At 36.8% G+C, this 24,140-nt stretch overlaps 1 protein-coding gene across 1 annotated transcript; it reads left to right on the top strand.

Annotated features, from left to right (window-relative positions):
* Positions 1 to 2,088: 2,088 nt before the first annotated feature.
* On the top strand, positions 2,089 to 20,446 carry LOC136240258 (uro-adherence factor A-like). Its single transcript, XM_066031194.1, has 10 exons — positions 2,089 to 2,181; positions 4,090 to 4,239; positions 5,516 to 5,637; positions 6,536 to 6,649; positions 6,775 to 6,840; positions 6,893 to 6,961; positions 9,439 to 9,586; positions 9,870 to 10,091; positions 11,822 to 11,911; positions 18,048 to 20,446. Exons 2-10 carry the CDS (start codon positions 4,092 to 4,094, stop codon positions 20,192 to 20,194), a joined length of 3,126 nt encoding a protein of 1,041 aa, XP_065887266.1. The 5' UTR covers positions 2,089 to 2,181; positions 4,090 to 4,091; the 3' UTR covers positions 20,195 to 20,446.
* The last annotated feature ends 3,694 nt before the right edge of the window (positions 20,447 to 24,140 follow it).

The following is a 24,140-nucleotide window of genomic DNA, read 5'->3' on the forward strand; positions in this document are numbered from 1 at the left end:
ACTGATATCCAATAGCATTTAAAAGTGTAGCTAGCTTGTCTGTTTTTCTAAAATTGCTTACAACTGCACTCATCCATCTTGTACCCACAATCTTTCAGTATACAATAGAGTATTTGGTTAAAAATAGCTTCCAGATTCAATCTTGTGATATATAGCTATGTTCCAAAAATTTCCAGAGGAAGCATCACCCCAGATCCCCCTAGCTGGAAAATTCTACAGATGTGTACTCTACACACTGCATGGTGAGTGTGTACTTGCCTTCCCAAGCCCTGTTTTCATTGTTACTGTTTGTTTGAACCATGAGACTGTAAAGCACACTAGCTATACCTTAAGCCAAGCAATACACTAAAATTAACAATCTTGTATATTGCCATGGATTTACAATATGAATTTTATTAATTTGTGAATTGATGTAATCAATTAGCAAAACAATCAAAACGCTTAAATTGCTAAATTTAATGTCCCGCTAAATTAAAGTATTTCAAACACAAAATTATATTAATGGATCATGTATAGCTGATATTCATATCCTTCTCCTTCTTGTTCTTTATGTAAAGAATAGATTTTTAGTTACTGGCTGTGCCCTTATATGACAGCTAGTATTACAACTGTTCTGGAATAATGGTATCATTTCATCATTATACACTGTCTTAGGTGACTCACAATGCTTTACAAGCATTGTGAATCACTTAAACAAAGTGGGTCAAAAATATTACCAAATTTAATACTGAATAGGCTAAATTTGCAAACTTTTCCTGTGGGGGCATGCCCCCAGACCCCCCTAGATAGAGCATGCTCCACATGCTGTGTGTGCTTTGCACACTATAGCTATTTGTATTAACCAGTTGTCACTTTTCTTAGCCAACCAACCATTCATGTTAGCACCCCCCTTCTGAAATCCTAGATCCGCGCCTGCAATTTGATAGTTATTATATATAGCTTCCCACTGCTATACTACTATTTGTGCAATAATTAATTTTAATATTTAGGCTAGCCTGCAAGTGCAAAGTGGCTGTTTGTAGTATACCAACTTAAAGCTATATGCTTGTATAATAATTATGTAAAAACCTAGCTATAGGGAATTATATAGTGTAGCTATGTATTATACTGGTACCATTTTAAGTCATTTACCAAATCTGTTAGCTATAATATATAGATATGTGTAATTCCTCCTAGCTGATAAATGTTTTTATCACCATAGCTATATATAAACAAACTGAAACCATAGAATGTAAGTGATTACTCTACATCAACTGTACTATATGGCATACTGAAACATAAACCATTTCCTTGAAGACTTATAAGCTTGTCATCACTGAATATGGTTGTACTGGGGAATGCCAGCTGTATAGGTTTCCCATCATGTACACCATCATGTACAGGAAATAGGACATTTGTAATATTATACTGTGTGTATTGGGATGATGCGTCACACACATACACACAGTAGTAATGATGCATAACAGCTGTGTGCATTGGCTTCCATTTGGTATGGAACACAACAGGGTGCATGTACCTGTGTATGGTACTATATTGATAGAGCAATTCATGAGTCTAATATATTTTATGGTATAGAGCTGCCTTTGTATTTTGTGGTCTCTGTATTGGGGTGTTGGTAGATTTATTAGATCGTCAGTCTTAGCTAATGAGTTAATGGGAAAACAACTATGATACCAAGTATAATAGTATAGTGAATTGATTTTAATTGAACTGAGTGCATTGCAACTTCACTTTGAGTTTCTTGATTTTATCTTAAGAATGTGGCTGCCAGATAGTTATGCTAGCTACCTATCTCTGTTACACTGATGCTCTGATATGAAACTAAATGAGTAGCTACACTGTGGGATATTCCACTAAGCAGCCGGGAGTCAGACTAGCTGAAACTGTTTAGTGGATGTTGCTATATTTTTGCTACAGCATTTAATGTCACTGTGTTTGGTATACATTCACTTTCAGCTTCTGAGGAAATGCAATTGAATAGAGGAAGTAGGCTATTTGTTGAGTCTGAGGAAAGCCAAAGTAACAAATAACTGGTGGATCACGTGATTTCCGCATTCTTCTACTGGTACGCTACCGCTATAAATTAGACTGAAAACTTTAGACTGAATAGTTTCCTCTTGTTAGTGGTGAGTGAGATATCCGAGAAGGTAACGGTGTTTGACAGCGTGCAGGCCAGAGACAGTAAGGTATAGCTATACTCAATTCACGTCGTATTGCCGTTTCCATATAGCATGCAGAGCCATGGGTTTATAAATCTATGGCAGAGCTATTTCTTAATTGTGATGAGCTAATGGTAGCCCACTTGTAGTTGTCAGTGTTAAATATGTGTGACTGAAGTGATTGTGTTAAAAGCAAGGACCGTCGGTCTCCTACGCCAGAAATCATCGCTAGCTTAGTAGTTAGCCGGCTCATTATGGCGCAGCATGCATATACTGCCTATAGCTACATCTATACTCGGATCTACGGTAGTGTCTAGTCTCGCGCAGCCAGACCACTATTTCTCCCCACGGCGCTTATCGATTAGAGATTATAAGCGCCTGCTCGAAATAGCAGGCGCTTATAATCTCTAATCGATAAGCGCCGTGGGGAGAAATAGTGGTCTGGCTGCGCGAGACTAGGTAGTGTCAACCACGTCTCGAACTACATATATACAATGGACATGGCTATATACAATGGACATGGCTATATACAATGGACATGGCTATATAATGGTAGACATTCCAGGCAGATTTAAGATTTGGAAAAATGGACTTTAGAAAGAGGAACTATCATTATTGATGAATAACTGGCACTGAGTCAAGATACAAAAATAACTGACTAGTATAATTAGTGAGTCCTCGGACACGCATCATAGTTCATGGCCACGGATAAGGCAATAAAATGCCCCACAAGTAATATGCTTATTAGCTAACTACACGGAGTAGCTAACTATTGATTGAAACGTTGTTTGTAATCAATAATGTGATTATTAAAGTAAGAAATAAGAAAATAATTTAATTTAGTCGCTCTTCTATTCAGAATTTCAATAGTATAGCCAATTATGTCTTTCATGCAGCAAGTAGGGATGCCAGACTTGTGAACAGTAAGTTAATTTGGATCTCACATTTCATAACTACTTACTTCATTGTATAGTCAGCGTGCCCACCTCATTAACTGAAATGAAGTCGTTAAATAGCTTTAAGGCCACATAAACTTAATTATTAGTCTCTCATCCCTGCCTACATTGCCATTTTTCTTACCTCATCAAGGATTTTTTGTACCACTGGTGGATGAGTACAGCCATCCAGCATCTTTAAAAGTTGGTACCTTACTATAGCAATCTAAGAAAAATGCATTCTAAGTCATTTTAGCTAGCTAATTCAACTATTTAGTTAGTAAAAAATAAAATAAATATCCACCCTCCCGTACTGACATTTTGAATACAGGAGGATGAGAAACTAATAATTAAGTTTATGTGGCCTAAACTAGCTTATTTAAGCTATATTTAATATTGCTATTGTTGTAACTGTATGCATGTACCTGTGTGTTGTTAATATGTTTGTGCAGGGCACAGCTGAAAACAGCTTTAGCTGATGCTGTCTCTAATTATATAATTATATTATTTTATATGGGCTCCAAAAGCTTTATGACGTCTTTATATAAATATTATCAACACATACCCATAGTTGTTGACCTAAATGTCAATAAGATATTGTGTAGCTAGTACTCACTCATTACTAAGACTGCAGCTTTGTTAGTAATTAAACTCCAAGACTTCAGGTCGTCCGACTGAGTCTGTGCATTGTTGAATTAATAAAGCTCCGAATACCAACATGACCTTTGTGTGTTCTCACTGTTGTGTAATTAAACAGTTATTTTGACCATCACTCTAACCATTTAAGTTTTTCTATTCCAGGTTTCAGTTTCTGCTCACCCACTTCCACCATTTTCATTTGCCCCAGATTTTCCATGCAAACTCAAAATATTTTGCTGAATTTTAAGCATAAATATTTTCACTATGCAAACCATTCTATAGTCAAATGCTTGCGTAAACGAAATTCCACTTTGTGAGTGCATTCCTTAACTACTGTGGTGATGTAATTCATGTAGTCATGGAACGGAATAACAAAAATGTACTAAGACATATGAAGGATAGGATCAAGTCTTGGAGTGGCGGTAACTCACCTCTCTGGTTTGCTTTACAAGAAGAGAAGGAAACTCAAAGATTAACAGACAGATTTGGTGCTACTAAAAATAGTGGTATGTTAGATCCTTCACTGATTCATGAGCTTAATTATATGGAGGTGTAAGATGTCATGAAGAACTATATCCTTTCCTCAGAGTACTAAGTTTTGAGATATTTATATTGAATGTAGCTATTTCCCGTACATTTGAACAAATTCATGTGAACATGCAGAGCGTCTAACTGAACTTTCCCCAAAATTGTCCTATATATAATCTAAATTCTCTTTATTTATACAGTGACTTTTCCATTTCCACCCTTACATACTCACACAATGGTTAGGAGAAATCAGTGTACCTGCATGGGGACCGAGGAGCTGAGACCGGAGACCAATATTTTATTATCTTCATTACATTAATTTTATGCATTTTTGCCTTGTACAAGCCTACTCTGCATGTCACAATTGCTCAATTACATAAAAGCACTGTAATATATTATATTGCTTATTTGGTTAAAATTTTAGGTACATTGGAAGCACCTAGTCTTGACTTCAGTCTTTAGCTGGCAGCTGGTTAGTATTGGGCCATTGATCATTCGTTCTTCACAACTCCAACTACAGTGGAACCTCAATTATCCGAACACCAATTAACTGAACTCTCGATTATCCGAACACCAAACTGACTGCTCAATTAGAGTATTTTGTCAACAACTGTAGAGTAGTTGAGCAAAGCTCCGTATATAAATGTATGGAAGTTCGATTTTACATACTGTTCAATTATATGAACACCCTTTCCCCCCAATTAGTTTGGAAAATCGAGGTTCCACTGTACATGGATTATGAATCTAGTGATGTGGCAATAATCAAGTGTTTGACCACATCACTGAACTTGTCAAAAGTACTGGTTTTGTACTCCATGATGAGCATGAAGCCACTACTTCACCGAAGACACTACTTCCTTGGTAAATCAAAGTTTCTGTAGTGAACAACTTGCAGGCAATGTGATGGATTAGTGTGAATAAGTTTTGGGAGTAGGCACTTTATAATCTCTTATTGTGCGCTATGACAGAAAAATGGTCTACCCATGTGATCGTAACCTATAACCTGTAGAGTTAGCTACAAGGTAAAGAACATCATAAGTACATAAATATCAGAGTCCTCACAGCTCCCAATTCTGGGTCCACTTTTTTTACCTGCACTCACAAAACAGCTATTAAGTATTGTAGGAGTCTTACTTGTATGTAGTCTTACTTGTATGTATACATACAAGTAAGACTCCTACAATACTCAATAGCTGTTTTGTATATCCCTCCTTGGTTGTGCTGTATGGCTTTACAAGTGATAATTTATTATAGCAACTGCCACTTTGTTGCAATGGAGCAAAGGAGAGCAGAATCAAATGTTTGTTCAGATATTTGGTAAAGTGGCAGAATTAAATTGGATGTGGAAGACAGCCTTGGAAGAGTTCTCTAATCAGGTGTGTAAAGTAGATGAATTAATAAGTTCATGCTGTTTCACAACCCATCTAAAAAACCACTTGAATGCAAATCACAAAAATAATTTAATGACATGATATATACATATTTAATGTGGAGAGGACATGACATATCATTTCACACAGTTGACATGTCATATCAAATCGCCAGTACTGGCCATATCATGTTGCTATAGCTCCCATGATTTGATTTCCTTTAATTGCTCTCACAAGAAGGCTAATGTCTGTACTTGTTCTTTTACTGTAATAATAAAACAACTGTATGTAAAGGATGTAGTTCTTTGTAGGACAAGGTATAACTTTTTAGGTTTGCAAAAGCACTATCTACTTTAATAGCAAGTATCATTTTTAATCAAACAGATCTTGCAGCATTAATCTTCTAGGGTGGCAGACAAAATTAAGCACTTCATATTGACTCACAATTGTAGTTAATCTCAAATACATGTAAGCTTGGGTTGTGTCAAAGCGTTCCTGCAAGAAGAAATTATAATGTGATGCACTAGTGTGCTAATTAATTAAGCCACCTTTATCAAGATTCTGAAATTGAATGATAAAGAATTAAAGCCTGCTCTAGTGTGATAGCACTTCCAATAACACCTTTAGCTGGCAAGCTGGAGTATATAGTCAATTTCTTTAAGTTTGGCAGAAGAGGTACCAGGTCACAGCTGTTGTGGCTCCTTTAATACATGGTCAAACTACATGTTGCTAGATGTTTTAATGTCAACATTACGATTCCATGTAATGTAGTGTTTTCATTGCCTCCCACACTGGTGGACCCACACACTTGAACACAATGAATATATAATTGTGTTATGTTCACAAATGAAAATCTACACTGAGGAAATTTGATGTACATACTCTGTAACTTTTCTTGCCACAGTATTCAAACTATCAACAACATCTTAAAGTGCTGTGTGATACTGAAAAAGAAATTGATGAGCACAACAAAGAGCTGAATGCTTGCAACAGTAAAATGGTCAAAGCAAAGAAGCAGGTAGTTATATACTGGATGTCCTTGTGTCACACATTACGTAGTTTGATAGTTGTTTGCAAATCTTCAAATATCATATATATGTCTGTTATCTGTTGTAAACATACAAACATATCATTTCAATTTAGTGGGAAGCAGCTATAAAGAAAGGTGATGAAGCACGTATCATAGCACGAGATGATGAGATGAAAACAGTTTAGTCTACCATTGTTTGGTTGAGTATTTATATTAATTTACCTTTAATAGGTGTCATCTCAATACAGTGCCATGAAACTGACTGTGGCAGCTGCTATCACTAAGTTGGAACTACAAAAGGTATACACTGTACACATATATTATGTGCACAATCCATGTGTGGCCATTATGATGGGCACACATGCTTGTGTAATGAAATCCTTTAGGCTTGTGTATGCTTGCAAGATTGAAGGTTTTTAACTAGAGAGTGTATCAAGACACACGGTAGTGCCAGTGTCATGCAACTAAGAAAGCCAGTGCGCTACACCGTGAGTATATTCAGAGGAAGAAACAAAATGCGGCTTTCACGCATACATAGCTCCGTGCTCCCCTCTCGAATTGGAATCATTTTTTATACAGTGTACTGCAAACGCCCTCCACCTTCAGGACCCCGCATACCAAATTTGAGCAAGATTGCTTAGCGCAATTGTGAAATATAAACCTTCAAAATTCAGCTTCATTTCTAATTTCTTCATTTAAGGGGCTCAGTGGGCTTAGATTCTACTTTTCGCACACTTACAAAAACCATTATAAAACACATATGTGTAGTTCAATTGTTGTGAGCTTTGGTACACTTTAAGAATGTATTGCAGCACAATCACGTACCAAGTTTGTTGCAAATCTGATTAATTTCATAGAGCTATGGACGATGATTTGCATTAAAAAGGCCAACTTGTCACACCTACAGAGTAAACCACTTATGGGAATAACTTATAATAATTGGTATGCATATACGTAGGTTAACCATCATAGCTCAAACCTTTTGTGGTTTTAAAAGAATTGCATTGACAGCTACAGAGTTAAAAGGCAAAAACTAAACATCTGTAAATTATGGGGTTGAAATACTCAGTCACTGTGGGGTAAAAAAGGTACATAAAAATGCCGAAACAAAAGTTACTGACCAGCGTTCGAGCCAGGGACCTACCTCCATACTGAACACCCAAATCCTTAACTACTGAGCTGCTGCTATCACGGCTGATCACCTCACTGTATTTCCACTTTATAAATGAAAATTCTAGCTAAAATCTACTAAGTTCATAATTTCATAGATCTACCAATGGAAATTCTAGATTGTTCTAGAACATTCTATAAAAACTTTGAAAGTAGCCGTGTCTTACAGCCAAGTACAGCCAGTGTGGGCGGGTGACATACTCGTTTTACGGAACCAGAAAATTCCATTTCATGCATCCTTTATAGGTGAGACCCGGCCTTCGATATGCAATGAGGATGGCGCTCATGTAGAAGTTTATGCCTCAGGATTCTGGGGAAGTAAGCAAACATCTGAAGGCATTTTTAAATGTCAAAGTTAAGGCTATTGCGCCTTCATATCGTGCATGGTACCCAAGTATCCTCACTGTAGTTTATTAACGCTTTGAACATGAGAAACAACAGAATTATGAACAACAAAATTGAGAGGGGTTCTTTTACCCCACTTGTATTTTCAACATTCAGTGGTGGTATGGGTCATGCTGCTCAGTGCTGTATATTACAGAAGACTTGCTTTCCTTGTCTGTCTTCAGAAGGAGTAGCTAGTGTCATATAGTTCTGTGATGTCAGGGTGGTGGCAGGGGGTGCTGGTAACCCTGGGAATAATAATAAAAAATCTAAATAGAAAAATTTTCATGCATTAGTAGCTCCATAGTGCTTGAACGGTATAATTAACCATTTCTGCAGTGGAAGCTTCCTCGGGGTAGGGTATTTCTCATTCCTAGTTTAAGTCAAATCTGCCCAGCTATCATTGGGGTATACACACCTTCAAAATTCATCTTGCATCAGTTCTTCATATAGCCACCAGTCTTCGATGTTTCCTGTAGTAAAGGGGAAAAAGTTAAAAGGAATTATCAAGGTCAACCATAGGCTGCCGCTTTGGAACTTGCGATTGCGAAAAGAAGTGATATCTGCACAAAATAGCCAAGCTGTGAAAAAGGTGCGGCCTTAAAAAGCTTGGGTGAAATAAGTTGTAAAATCAAAGATGGTGGCCAACAAATGGCTGCAATGATGTTAACACTAATAAAATTTAATAATGGCTTCCTGGCTGGGCATTGTTAAAATTTATTAGTATTAACACCATTGCAGCCAATTGTTGGCCGCCACCTTTGATTTTTCACAACTTTTTAACCTAGGCTTTATAAGGCCGCACTTTTTTTCACAACTTGGCTGTTTTGTGTGAATATATATTAGACGGTACATCAGACCTAGACTATAAAATAGGCTGCTAGGGATGGTATATTGAGCATCAAAGTTTTGATACCTTGTGGCCTAAAAATGTGAGAACATATCATGTGGCTGGTCAAGCAATGAGTTCCTAATGTCTTATTTTGAAACAACGTAATGTTGATGTATTCTACATGTGACGAACCAGTACAAACCCCTGTTACGAATCTTGGGTATTTTCCTGTGTGGCTGTTAGGTTCTAGAACAACTAGTGTGGGTGTAATTATAGAAAAATATATTGAGTATTCAAGCCACAATTAAACACTTCAGTATATTATTTACAATGATGTCAATTAAAATCATAAGAAAGTGTTTCTCTTGTGAGTGACTTCTGTTGGTGATAGGTGACATGTGTACAGGCAGCACTAAAGGAGCAAGCCATGGCATTTGTCAACTTAGCTGGAAAATGTCAAGCTATCTTCACTGCTCAACGAGCCATGACAGCCATATTTCCTCATAATGATAACACTACCTCTGCCTCAAACTACCAGAGTAAGCTACTATGTTATATTAGATATATACAAAGCTTTATTATTCCGTATAATTGTATAAGTGATGTACCCATCAGCCTAGGTCTTGTGAGCTTATACAGTATTTGTGAAATTAAAGCAAACTTGTCTCTGTTAAAGTGAATGCACTATAATAAAAGGAACGTTTAAGCTATCTATCAAATACTAATCCATCTGTGTGTTTGTCCTGTATAATATACATGCATGGTGTTACGTGTATATATTTATGTCAAAATTGCTACATATACACTTATATATGTTTTTAGTTTTCTTTGATAATCTTTCCAAACTTGTTGGATCACTGAGTAAGAAGTTAGGGATGGTACCACCACGTGATGGAGGACTTGAATTATCAATGGATCATCATACCGAAGTACCAGAATCACATACTCCACCTTCACCCCCAGATTATGGTGCAGTAAATAAAGGTGGTGCAAGTCACAGTGCCTATGTTGATCCTGAAAAAATAGCAGAGATAAAGGATACAGGTATCATTAGTTTTGATGTATGTACGTATGTATGTATTATGTACGTACATACGTATGTATGTATGTACATATGTATATATAACTATGTATGTATGTATGTATGTATGTATGTATGTATGTATGTATGTATGTATGTATGTATGTATGTATGTATGTATGTATGTATGTATGTATGTATGTATGTATGTATGTATGTATGTATGTATGTATGTATGTATGTATGTATGTATGTATGTATGTATGTATGTACGTACGTACGTACGTACGTGTGTGTGTGTGTATGTATGTATGTATGTACGTACCATGAAGCCACCTAACTTCAAAGGCAAATTCAGGGTACATATCTCATAAACCATGGCTGTTCATGGTACATTTAAGTTAAACCATGGTTTATTAAAGTTAAACCATGGCCTTGATATCTGGTGAGGTAATGTTGGTTTGTTTTTATAAGAATCCTGGCAGCATTTGATTGTGGGAATTTATTATTACTCATGTGATAAAAACCATGAAGCCGATTTTCCATCCTACAGCACTCAGATGGAGGCGATTCGTATCCCTTACCACCCTATGAGTTGACAAACGAAGGTTAAAGGTGAGAATTAGTGTCATGGGTAATTTACAAGCGCTTGTCCACGTGTTTGATTACGTACCACGCCCACTTTTCGTATATCACAAGGTAACCACTCTACAGCAAAGCTTATCCCTCTGGATGTTTAGAAAATTGTGTAAACAGTGTTTAAGTGATGTAGCAACTTTGAAACACTTGTAAAATCGCTAAATTGAGTGTTTCCGTGGTATCTGAAGGATTTGCCCGTTTATGTTTACAAACGTAGTTACAACATTAGTTGTTGCTGTTCCATAATCGAATCTCATAAGTTGGTCTATATAATGAATTCGGGGGTCAGTATCATTTTGGTTTGGGTGATTAATCGCCCGCAGGTTAAGTTGGCATGGTACATACGTATCAGTTGTATCACGTGCCTTTGTGATTTGCCTGATATGTACACCCATGCTCTCGGGCCTGACAGCCCTCGAGCTTGGGTGTGCATATCAGGCAAATCACTTGGGTACATGATACAACTATTACATGTATGTATGTATGTATATGTGACTGGCTGAGTGACATCCAACTGTTTTCACAAAATTATATTGAAATAAACTGAGTAAGAGTATATGTACTTCATAAAAAACTCATGCACATTTTATTCGCTTTGGTACGCACTGAAACAAAGCTCAAAACAATAAAACCTACATATCATCAGATATGCCTGTTCATAAAGAGTAAAAAAGATCTTGTTTCGTGTTTGTACAGAAAATTAAAAGGGTTGTGTTACGGGTGTTTATTTATGATGCGGTAGAAATAAAGACTACCATTATCATTAAATGGCTTGTCCACATGGAGGAGTACAAGGAAAGCACTATACCATGATAGATTTTCCAGTTCATTGTGAAAAGATTGAGCTAATTCCATCCCATCTTTGTAGCGTATTTCAGTCATGAGTTATAATTGATTAAATAAGCACCTTATTTGGTGTAATTGTTGCTGTGCAAATAGAAGTTACTACTGTTCCAACTGTCTAATGCTACATATAACTCCAAGATTGTTCATCATGGAAAGCTGAAACTTTTGATAAATGAACGTGTGGGTTTTGCTCAGACAATTCACATAATAGTATACACTATGAATGCTGCATATATGGTTACATATGCTAATATAATATGCAATATAGGCAACATTGGGTTACCAGTTCCTCCAAGAAGTCAAAAATCATTGGAGATACCATCTTATTACTACTATGTGACTCCAAATGAGACATCTGGTAAGTTGAGAAGTCTGTAAGTGTTTATCCTATCCCAAATTGTGTGCTTTTTAATAAGACATACTTGTGCACTTATCAAAACACATGGTAGTGTGTTGTGTAGCCATGTAAGAAAGCCAGAGTGCCACACTGTGAGTATATTTTACAAGAAGAAACAAAACATTATTTTCATGCATGCGTAGCTTCATGCTCCCTTCTCACATTGGAATCATTTTTATATTGCAAATTCCCTCCACCTTCAGCACCCTACATCCCAATTTTGAGCAAGATTGCCTAACACAGTCATTAAATATGACCCTTCAAAATTTGGCTTAATTTTTCCTGGCTCGGGGGCTTGGATTATTCCTTTGGCACACTTTACAGAAACCATTTTTAAGAATGCAAATGCATAGCTTGATTTTCTTGAGCTTGGTACTTCAAGAATGTATTGTGGCACAATTACATACCAGGTTTGGTGCAAATCTGATTAATAGTCATAGAGCTATTGACGATTATTTGTGTTAAAAAAGGCAGACTTGTTGTCATGTCTACAGTGTAAACCGCTTAAGGGAATAACTTAAAAATTGGTATGCTTATAGATTGACAATCATAGCTCAAACCTTTTGTGGTTTAAAAGAAATCCTGTTGACAGCTATAGAGTTGCAAGGCAAAAACCAAACAACTGTAAATCGTGGGGTCGAAATACTCTAATAGAACAGTCATGGTGGGTAAAAACATGCATGAAACATTTAGAAAAAAAATTTCCAACGTTCAAACCAGGTACCTCCATACTAAACACCCAAATCCTTAACCACTGAGCCTCTGTTATCACATCTGTTCACCTCACTTAATTTCTGCTTTATAAACGAAAACTCTAACTAAAATCTACTCAATAGTAAAAGTTCCTAATTTTATACATCTACCAATGGAAAATATAGATTGTTCTAGAACATTCTATGTGTGTTCTATTGGAAATCCTTGAAAAAGATGTGTGCTTTATTAGAGCATTACAAAAGTAATCAAATAAACTCTTGCAACTTCTCTAGTATTCCATTACTCAAATCTGATATAGCCATTTTGGTACAGATTTGCAGAGTAGTACACTACTATTAAGACAAATTGTTATCATCATTATAAGTGCTATGCTAATAAAACTTGTGACAACAGGCTGGAAATCATATTCTAGCATAAAAGTTGCAGGATTTATTGAGCAACTGCAACTTGTTACATTTTACATGAAAAATCAAGATATTCTAATAGAACAGTCACTGCAAAATCCTAATAGACAAATAGTACACCTAACTTGGTAGGAATTTACTTTGTTATAAAACACTATTGCAAGGCACTATAATGCAAATTTATGTAGCCATGAACAAGCAAACACAAAATTATATCAGTATAAATTGGCTTTGGTATCAGATAGATAGGTATTTTTCTGTATTGGTAGAGCACTAATTCATCTTATATCATCTTCATTGCTTCTGTAAAGAAGAAGAACAATGATTTATGTAAAAACAAACCTCAAAGCCAGTTTATGGTTGGCTCTGGGGCATATATTTAAAATACAAAAAGAAGTGAAATCCATGCAAAAACAGCCAAACTGTATTAAAAGGGTGTGGCCTTCAAAAAACCTGGGTGCATTATTAAAATTTATTACTGTATCATCAACATCATTGCATCTGTTTCATGGCCACCACCTCAACTTTTTCACCCTGGTTTTTTGAAGGCTGCACCCTTTTTATGCTGCTTGACTGTTTTTATAAGGATCGCACTGACATATATATAGAATTACAAGGAAAAAACCCAAACAACTATAAATTGTGGGGTTGAGATACTCCACAGTCATAAAAAACCAGTGTTTGAACCCAGGACCTCTGTACAGAATACCCAAATTCTTAACCACTGAGTTGCTGCTATTACAGCTGTTCACCTCATTTAATTTCTACTATATAAATGAAAGTTCTAGTTAAATTTAGTAAAAGTTTATAATTTCATAGATCTTCCAGTGGAAAATGATTGTTCTAGAACATTCTATCCACACAAAAACAGCCAAGCTATATAAAAAAGGTGCAGCCTTAAAAAGGCTGGGTGAAAAAGTTGTGAAATCAAATTCATGGCTGCAATGATGTGGATGATAAAAATTTAATAATGGCTGTGTATATTAATCTAAACCAAAACAGCCAAGCTGTAAAAAAAGAGTGCGGCCCCCAAAAAGGCCAAGGTGAAAAAAGATGTGAAATCCAAGGTGGCAGCCAAGAAATGGCTGTGATAGTAGGTTAATGGCAAAAATTTTAATTACGACAATTCAGGTGAATTTGCGTTGCCTCCTCCACCAGGATTCGGCACCAAATTCACCTGAATTGTCATTATTAAAATTTTTACCATTAACCTACCATCACAGCCATTTCTTGGCCGCCACCTTGGATTTCACATCTTTTTTCACCTAGGTCTTTTTGGGGGTTGCACTCTTTTTTTTACAGCTTGGCTGTTTTGGTTTAGATATCACTTCTTTTTGTATTGCAAACCACAAAGCTGGCCATATGGCTTTGATGCTTCCTTTTAACTTGTTTTTTTTTACTGCAGGAATTGTGGAACAAAGGAAGTAATTGTGTGTATAGCTTTTGTCTGATGAACTATTTGTATATTTAACATTGAATGATGATTATCACATACAAGGTGACTTCTTACATAACTGAATTGTAGCTGAAACTCTCATTGTTTGTAGCTGAACTCTTTCAGGGTGATTTGTTTCTAGCTGAACTCTCTACAGGATGATTTGTTTCTAGCTGAACTCTCTACAGGGTGATTTGTTTGCAGCTGAACTCTCTACATGGTGGTTTCTTTGTAGCTGAACTCTCTACAAGGTGACTTGTTCTAGCTGAACTCTCTGCAGGGTGGCTGAACTCTCTACAGGGTGATTTGTTTTCAACTGAACTCTCTACAAGATGATTTGTTTTTAGCCGATCTCTCTATAGTGTAACTTGATTGTAGCTGAACTCTCAACAGGATGGTTTCTTTGTAGCTGATCTCTCTACAGGGTGATGTGTTTCTAGCTGATCTCTCTACAGGGTGACTTGTTTCTAGCTGATCTCTGGATGACTTGTTTCTAGCTGATCTCTCTACATGGTGACTTGTTTCTAGCTGAACTCTCTATAGGGTTATCAGTTTGTAATTGAACTCTCTACAGGATGGTTTCTTTGTAGCTGCTCTCTCTACAGGATGACTTGTTTTTAGCTGATCTCTCTACAGGTTGAACTTGTTTCTGGCTGAACTCTCTACATATGATTTGTTTGCAGCTAAACTCTCTACATGGTGGTTTCTTTGTAGCTGAACTCTCTACAAAGTGATTTCTTCTAGCTGATCTCTCTACAGGATGATCCGTAACTGAACTTTCTACAGGGTGATTTGTTTGCAGCTGAACTCTTTATATGATTGTTTCTTTGTATGTACAAGGTAACTTCTTCTAGCTGATCTCTCTGTAGGGTAACTTGTTTGTAGCTGAACTATCTGTAGGGTCATTTGTTTGTAGTTGAACTCTCTACAAGGTGATCCTTCTAGCTGATCTCTCTACAGGATGACTTTTTCTAGCTGAACTCTCTACAGGGTGATCTGTTCATAGCTGCACTCTCTACAGGGTGATATGTTTGCAGCTGAACTCTTGACATGGTGGTTTCTTTATAACTAAACTCTCTATAAGTTGATGTCTTGTAGCTGATCTCTCTACTGGATGACTAATTGTTTCTAGCCGATCTCTCTATAGAGTTATAACTTTCTCTATAGAGTATTAACATGTTTGTATAGCTGAACTCTTTACAGAGTGGTTTTTTTGATTGGTTGCTGAATTCTCCAGCTACACGGTGACTTGTTTGTACCACAGAGTAACTTGTTTGTAGCTGAACTCTCTACAGAGTGACTTACTTGTAGCTGAACATTGCATAAAGTAACTTGTTTGTAGCTGATCTAGTTGAATTCTCTACTGGGTAGCTTTTTTTGTAGCTGAACCCTTTACGCAGTGACTTATTTGTAGCTGTGTTCTCTACAGAGTGACTTGTTGTAGCTGAACTCTCTACAAGGTGACTTGTTTATAGCTGAATTCTCTTCAGTGTGACTTATAATGTTCTGAATCTCTACAGCAACATATTTGTAGCTGAACTCTCTACAGGGTGACTTGCTTGCAGCTGAATTGTCTATAAGACTAACTGTTTGTAGCTGAACTCCCTACAGAATAACTTGCAATGTCATATAATTCTATAATGGAGTAATTTATAAACGTAGCTGAATGCTCTATTAGGGTGACTGTTCTAGAGTATCTCGATCTCGCGTATGCTACACGTAGTTGGCTTTGGAATCATAACTCAGTGGTTTGTAATCCGATTCTTCTGTACTACTGCAAGGACTTTCTATGATAAATGTTCCAGCTACACACCGATTTTCAGCTCACTGCTCTAAGTGGTTTGCCTGGTAGGCGTGAAAACTAATAGTTTTTTTATTCATAAAAATCGATCGTGTAATTGTGACACAGGTTGGATTTTGTGTCATATCTTGATGGCCTTTAACTGGATTCCTTTCAAACCACAAAAAGGCACTCCTACGATAGTCACTCCATCTACATAGCAATTTTCAACTCATTCCTTCAAGCGGTTTACCCTGTGGGCGTGACCTTATTGTATGCAAATAATCGGTCATAACTCCGTGAATGTTCATCGGATTCCTACCAAACTTAGTAGTACGATTCGCCTTAATGAGCCCTTTAAGTGTGCCAAAGTGCAGCCCGATTGGAAAACCCATTCGTGTTTTATGGCAGATTTTGCAAAGTGTGCAAAAAGAAGTAGAAGAAAAAGGAACGAAGAAAAAAAAACCCAAACTTTGGCCGCTTGTATCTCGGAAATGGCTGGAGTGATTTTCTTCACATTTGGAATGTGGACTCCCCTACCTAGTTGACACTTCTGTAGCAACTTTGGTTTCAATTGGACAAGGAATCACAGAGCTACAAAGGTGTGAAAATCGTGTTTACTTTCTTCCTGTAAATATACTGACGGTGTGGCGCCGGCTTCTTGTGCCGCACGACACACTACCGTGTGTCTTGATAGAACAGTCAGGATCTAGATACTCTAATAGAGCAGTCACAGTATTCAGAGAAGCAGTGTTGCAAGCTACTTAGCTACTTATGTGTAGTTATAAATAAGGACATATAATTGGTGGAGAGCAGCTATTGTCAGCAGGTAGTTACCTTTTTTTGTCTTCAGCTTACAGCTGGCCTGGCCCTCTCACTCTTTGTCCTGCTCCACCGCCCCTGTCCTAATAGACAAATAGTATAATCATGTATACCTAACTTGGTAGGAGTTTTCTTTGTTATAAAACACTATTGAAAATAAATACAGGCACTATAATACAACTCTGCATAGCCATAGCCATGAATAAGCAAGCACAAAATTATACAGCAATAATTAGTATTATAGCCAATTGGTTGCTGCATAGATCTGGTATCAGATCAGTTTGTATTGGTATAGGGCATTAGTTTATCTATAAGAAGAACAATGATTTGTGTAAAAACAAGCCTCAAATCCAGGGGTATATATTTTAATTGGGGTATTTAAAATACAAAAATAAGTGAAATCCATGCAAAAACAGCCAAGCTGTATAAAAAGGGTGCAGCCTTCAAAAGCCTGGGTGAAAAAATTTGCAAAATCAAAAGTGGCTACCATAAAATGGCTGCAATGATGTAAATTTTAATAATGGCTTTGTGCATTATTACCTGCCACCTTTGATTTCACAATTTTTTTCAATTAGGCTTTGAAGGCCACACCCTTTTTATACAGCTTTGCTGTTTTTGCATGGATTGTTTACAACTGAATTTACTTATAGACTAGGTTTTGGGAAACTGCTGTGATATAAAAATTCAAAATTGTGGATGGGCGTACTGTTTATGTTAAAGTAAATTTCAAAGTGATAATTAACATGGTGGTTTGCTTCCTTCATAACAGATATTATGTTGTAGGCATGGCTCCTGGATAAATTCCTAAAGATGTAACTTTTTAAAATGGTATTTATTGGTTTATTTTGTGTTCCTTGACTCTGGTCTCTGTGAATATTTATGCTTCAAGCACAGAAACCATGTTTTTTAATGTTAATGTATCATGGCTGTGCTCTGTTTTAGTTCCAGAGAAGTCAACTATTGAAACAGTTTTAGGATATACTGAAATAATAGGAGACAGTAAAGTTTATGATGACGGTGAAATTTATGCTGACAATGCAGAAGATGATGAAAAAATATATGACAGTGTTTCAGAACCCCGGATTCCTCAATTGCAGCAGACAACAGACACAGACACAGATCTTTGGTATGCTGTCACAGTAGTAGACAAAGAGATGATTGAAAAAGATATGTTGAGATTGTCACGTAGCTATTCTGACCCTCAGATTCTCTATAGTGATACCGAGTCACAGCAGTTGCAGGAAGGTCTTGCAGAGGAAAAGCCAATGCAGTCTCTTTCACTTCCAAATGCAAAACAATTAAGAAAGTCACATTCTACGCCGTCATCAAGAGATGCAACTCCATCTCCACCTCTGGTTGATGATCTTCCTCAAGAAGATGTTTTACCGCAAAAGAAGCTTGAAGAAGAGTCTTTGCCATCTTCTACACAACTAGATAACAAGCAGTTGAAGGGATCATACTCTTCTCCAACATTCAAGAATGTAACTTTGTCAACTCCGCAATCCCCAGCTGACCATGGGTCTTCAACTGAGGCCTTAAGGCAGCAGAAGTTGGAAATAAAGTCTTCACAATCTCCATCACTACCAAGTTCCATGCCATTAAAGAAATCAACTTCTTTGTCTGGAGATCTATCACCTTCACAGTGCAAGACTGACCATCAAGCTTTGCAATCACAGGAACCACAAGAAAAGTTGCCTAAGTCCCCTTTGCTAACTGAAGCAAAACAGATAGGTGCATTGCAGTCTTCTCCAGCATTCAGAGATGTAACTACATCACGTCCACAGTCCCCAGCCGGCCAATTTTCTTCAACTGAGGCTTTAAGGCCACAAAAGTCAGATGTTAAGTCTCCACAATCTCCATTACTACCAAGTGCCAAACCATTAAAAGGGTCATCTTTGTCTGGAGGTCTATCATCTCCACAGAACAAGACTGACCATCGAGCTTTACAATCACAGGAGTCAGAAAAAAAGTTGCTAAAGTCCTCTTCACTAACCGAGGCAAAACAGATAAGTGCTTTGCAATCTTCTCCGGCTTTCAGAGATGTGACTACATCACCTCAGCAGTCTCCAGCTGACTATGTTTCTTCAACTGAGGCTTTAAGGCCACAGAAGTCAGATGTTAAGTCTCCACGATCTCCATTACTACCAAGTGCCAAACTGTTAAAAGGATCATCTTCTTTGTCTGGAGGTCTATCATCTCCACAGGGCAAGACTGACCATCTTGCCTTACAACCACAAGGGTTAGAAGAAGAAAAGTCAATAAAGTCTCAAGGCGCAAAACAGTTAAAGGAATTACAATCTTCTCCAACATCCAAAGATTTGTCTGTCTCAACCCTACAGTGTAAGGCTGATAATTATCGTACAGTGGATGATTCACAACTACAGGAGGCTTGTCCACAAAGTGCACCATCTGCTCAATTTGAGGAGCAACACAGTAAAATACAGAAAAAGTGTGTGAAAATGCAATCTGAAGACTCAATGAAAACTCAAGGCTCTGATAATAGAAAACAGACTCCAGTGAGCAGAATGTCTCCAGTACAAAAAGGTTTGTCTGCCACACACAGCTTAGATGTTGATGATGGTGTACCCGTATGCAGCCAGTTATCACATCTCTCTAACCTAAGCAGAAGTTTAGATAACCCAAGCTACAATAGTGGTGATAGAGAGAAGGAGACTAAACTAAGCTCAAGCGTAGAAATTTCTAGTAGCAATGATAACAAACCAGTGAACCAAACTATGACTGATAAAAACACTGGACTAATCACCTCTACTCCAAGCAAGAATGTGAACTCACACAGTGTAAGCCAGTCGGGTAATATGGAAGAACTCAACAAGGAAGTGTACTCCTTTGTAGCAAATGCTTTACAACCACAAAGTGAAGCCAACAAACCTCATTCATCTTTAAGTAACATTTTCAAGAGACATTGTCAAAAGTTTGAACAGTTGTCTAAGCCAACGTCTCCTGAAGCGCCACACAGAGAGAAAGATGATGCAAAATTAACCCCAGAGTCATCACAGCATCAAAAGGGAACAAGACCTCAAAGAAAGAGACCCCAATTACCGCCTCGACCAAAAGAAATTGGTAAATGACAAAGCTGTATGTTTAAAGATGTTTTGCTATTTTTATGGAAAACTTTATATAATATGCACACCTTTTGCATATAATTATGTATTTAAACTTGCTGTGCCCCTTTAAATTTGTTCAGCTTTTACATACACATAATACTGTACAAATAAGTGTGTATATAATTATAATATACATTTGTGTGTGTGTATGCATAGATTATTTGCTGTGATTCATCTATGGTCAATACATTATAGAATTTGCTAGTGTTAAAGAAACATGCGAGAGACCATTATGTATTGTATGCTACATAATATTTTGGGATATTACATTTGAGTATATGTGACTGGGCCTGTGAAAATAGGGCTTGTGCGCACACAAAAATTGCCTACTTTTGAAACTTTGATGCTTCATAACTTTGTATTCTATTATTGCTTGACCATGAAAATTCACTTATTCAACACTTAATTGGCTTTAAAATGCAAGTCACGGAATGAAAATATTCTATCCCAGCACTGAGAAATGAGATGTTATATGGGTGGTGGAGGGGGGAGAGGGAGTAGTTTGTGCCCACATGTCTATTTTCACAGGCCAGGTCACATATGACTTAAAGTGATGTGGTGAAAGCGAATTTATAACATTATGCAGCTGGAAGTTGAATGATGTACCAGAACAGTGGGTTTGAGTAATGTTTATAATTTTATAGGCCTTGGATTTTCTCCTTAGCTAGGCTTACTATTCTGTGCCTCTTGCAAAATCACTTTCGTATATGGTCAATGTGGCAGATATGTTGGTAGTGGCTATATGAATGACTGGAAAAACGGTTTAATTTACTGACTGGTTTTGCATAGCACCAAAAGGTGGATGCATTCTTTTTAAAAAGAAATTGTTTCCTTCATTTACCATTCTAGTAAACTGTTGATTCATTTGGTGTATGTACAACACTATGGATGGCAGCTGAAAGTCTACACCTTAGTTCGGAACAATTTCATAGGTGCATTGCTCAAAACTATAACTCATCATAAATTATGATACTATAAGAATTAAATGTTTTCATCTCTTAATCTATTTAGACAAATCTGACACCTAGGTTGTGAATGTTCATTGTCATCTTCAAGAAGTTTATAGGCATAGTGGGATAACGCCTGTCAACAACCAATATTGTCTTCCGGTACTGTGCAACATGTGCTTACTGCTACACAGTGGTGGAGGAAGTGGTTCATATGAGGCAGTGGCGGATCCAGGGGGGGCACAGGGGGCGCCCCCTCCCCCATCCCTTTCAAGATTGAGATACTCTAATAGAGCGGTCACTCTAATAAAGCAGTCACAGTGTTGATGAGGCAGTGTACGTAGCTCAACTATGAAGCTATGAATAAGGATCTGAATAAGGATCTTTATATACTTTATAGTATATTTATTAATATGCATTTAGTAATGAACAGTCATTATTGCTGTGACCTTTTTTTTTTTTTTTTGCTTAACTTTTCAGCAAAGTGCACCCCCCTGCCCAAACTCTGGATCCGCCCCTGTTGATCATGTTGTTATGTATATAATCTCTCATTTGCTTTTACGGTGTCATTGTGTTCTTGTTGATTATTGTGTATTGTTATGTGCATGCACTACTGGCTTTGTGGAAAATGTTATGCAATTAGCCTTAGAGCAAAGAAGGCGATGATAGAGCTCAGTGTGGTGGAAGGGTGTTGTGTATAACTAGCAAAAATGCTAGATGGTGTATATATGAACACATATGTAACCGGATCTGTGAATACCTGGCATAATGGCACATTTTTCAAATTCTTTATTGCTGAATATTTATAATCTACTTAGCCAAGTGTATGCTCTGGCCAAGTTTCAGCCTTGTATGCCAACAACTTTTGGAGTTATGGCCCCACAAAGTAGCAACAACAGAAAGATGGATCTGTATACAGCAAGTATTGGGAAATAAATTACAGGTGCTTACAAGAATGGCTGTGACTTACAAACACAATGCAGTACAGTGTTGCAACTTGTACCATCGTGTTTACCATGAATAGGGAAGTCCATTATTTTTCCTTCTATTACCTTTCTTCACTACATACAGAGATGATCTGTGAAGAAAGATTGATTGCGTACAATCACTTCAACGTGATGTAAACAAATGCCCATAACTCACATATCCTATTGTCTACTGCAGTGAAACAAATATTTTTGAATTCCCCTCGAGTGAGTAAATAAGATGATATGCAGGATTTTATCATTAGATCCTATCTTCACAAAGAACAAAACATTTAAAAATTTTATAATTTTTTTCAATTACGCAAACATTTTACCATCAATGGCCTTTACTGAAAATTTAGGCTTGAGTGATTATGCTGGGTTTTCACAGATAACAATCACAGAAAATAATTTTTAAGCAACTAAAGCAATTAATTGGTTCAAATTCTAAAATTAATTCATGTTAAAAAACATTGTGTAATCTGTTTTACCTGTAATTTATTGCATAAATCTGACATAATTCTAGATAACAGATTACAGAGGTAACTTGGATCCAACAACCTCCTTAATCCAACAAAATTCATGGCTCCCATTGAGCATTGGATTAGAGAGTTTCAACTGTATAGTGTTATATGGATCATTCCATGTCAAATCAATAAGGAATCTAGGTCACCTCTCGGATCTTGATGAAACTTGTGTGTTTGTGGTACCTGTGGTGCTTATCACTCATACAAATTTTTAGCTCCATACACACCCCATAGTTTCTGATTTATTACCACAAATATTTTGAATATTTCATGAAAAGTTGGTCCATCTCTAGTTACAAAAATCAACTGTAACTTCGCACTGTGTAAATATTTTAAAATACAAATTTTCATAAATGAAGACTGTTGATCAAATTTTCCAGTGATCACTAAATTATGGGATATCTACTTAATTATGGTTCAAAGTACTTTATTGAAAACTTTATCCTTTATATTTTGAAAAAAGGCTGCTTGAAATTGTATTGTGAATAACGATTGGGCCATGGTATACATTTGATAAACTTTTTTGTGGTGGGACCACATGGGCTCAAGAGATAATGAATATGTTGTGGTATGTAGTGGACGTTTGTAGCCTATTATTATTGTATGGAAGTGTACACCTCCAATAACCACTCACAACCAAGTTTGTCATACAAAGTGAAGGTGTCTATATAGGTACAGTGCAACCTGTATTAGTGACCACTTGAATTGAAAGACCACCTATGTGCTGCAGTTAATTTATACTTTAAGTGGATATTAATGTATAGCACCAAAACATCAACCCTTTCTAGCAAATCCAAAAATGGTCCTTATTAAACAGGTGGACTTTAAATTACAAATCTGGCCACTATACATATCATGTGAATCTCTTCAGAAATTCCTTCTTTATATGTGACCTAATTTTGGAAAATCACCCATATGGGCACATTTGACAACTAAAATATTTAATGATCAAATCACAAACTTTATAGTGCATATCTACTTGTTAATGGTTTTAGGCCATTCTCAATACCTTAAATTACAAGAAAGTTTTTGAAATATTTTCAAAACTGTGCCCTACTCTTATTAGCAACCCACTAAACATGAAAATTTTAATGTTTTCATGTGCGTCCATATGGGTGATTTTCCAAAATTCAGTCACATATTAGGTTGAATCCCACTGTAGTGGACTTTTCCCATTTAAGTTGTGTATGTGACTGCATAGGTACATACAACAGAACTCCTCAAAAGGGTACCTGGACAACTTGATAACCAGGATGCTTGTTTATACTCCCACTCTAGTGGTGCACATACATTTGGACCAAAATACTTCTGTGGCTTCTGTAATATGAGCACCTTATTATGGTCCTAGGAATGGAGGGGTTTTCCTGTACCTGTATCTCTATGTGTGAAATTAATAATTGAATTGCTTACTTCTATGACCACTTTGAAGATCAAGTCACAGTCATACATTCATGCACATATGCAGGAGGTA

The sequence above is a fragment of the Dysidea avara genome, chromosome 12 (genome assembly GCF_963678975.1).
Source record: "Dysidea avara chromosome 12, odDysAvar1.4, whole genome shotgun sequence".
NCBI classification, from domain to species: domain Eukaryota; kingdom Metazoa; phylum Porifera; class Demospongiae; order Dictyoceratida; family Dysideidae; genus Dysidea; species Dysidea avara.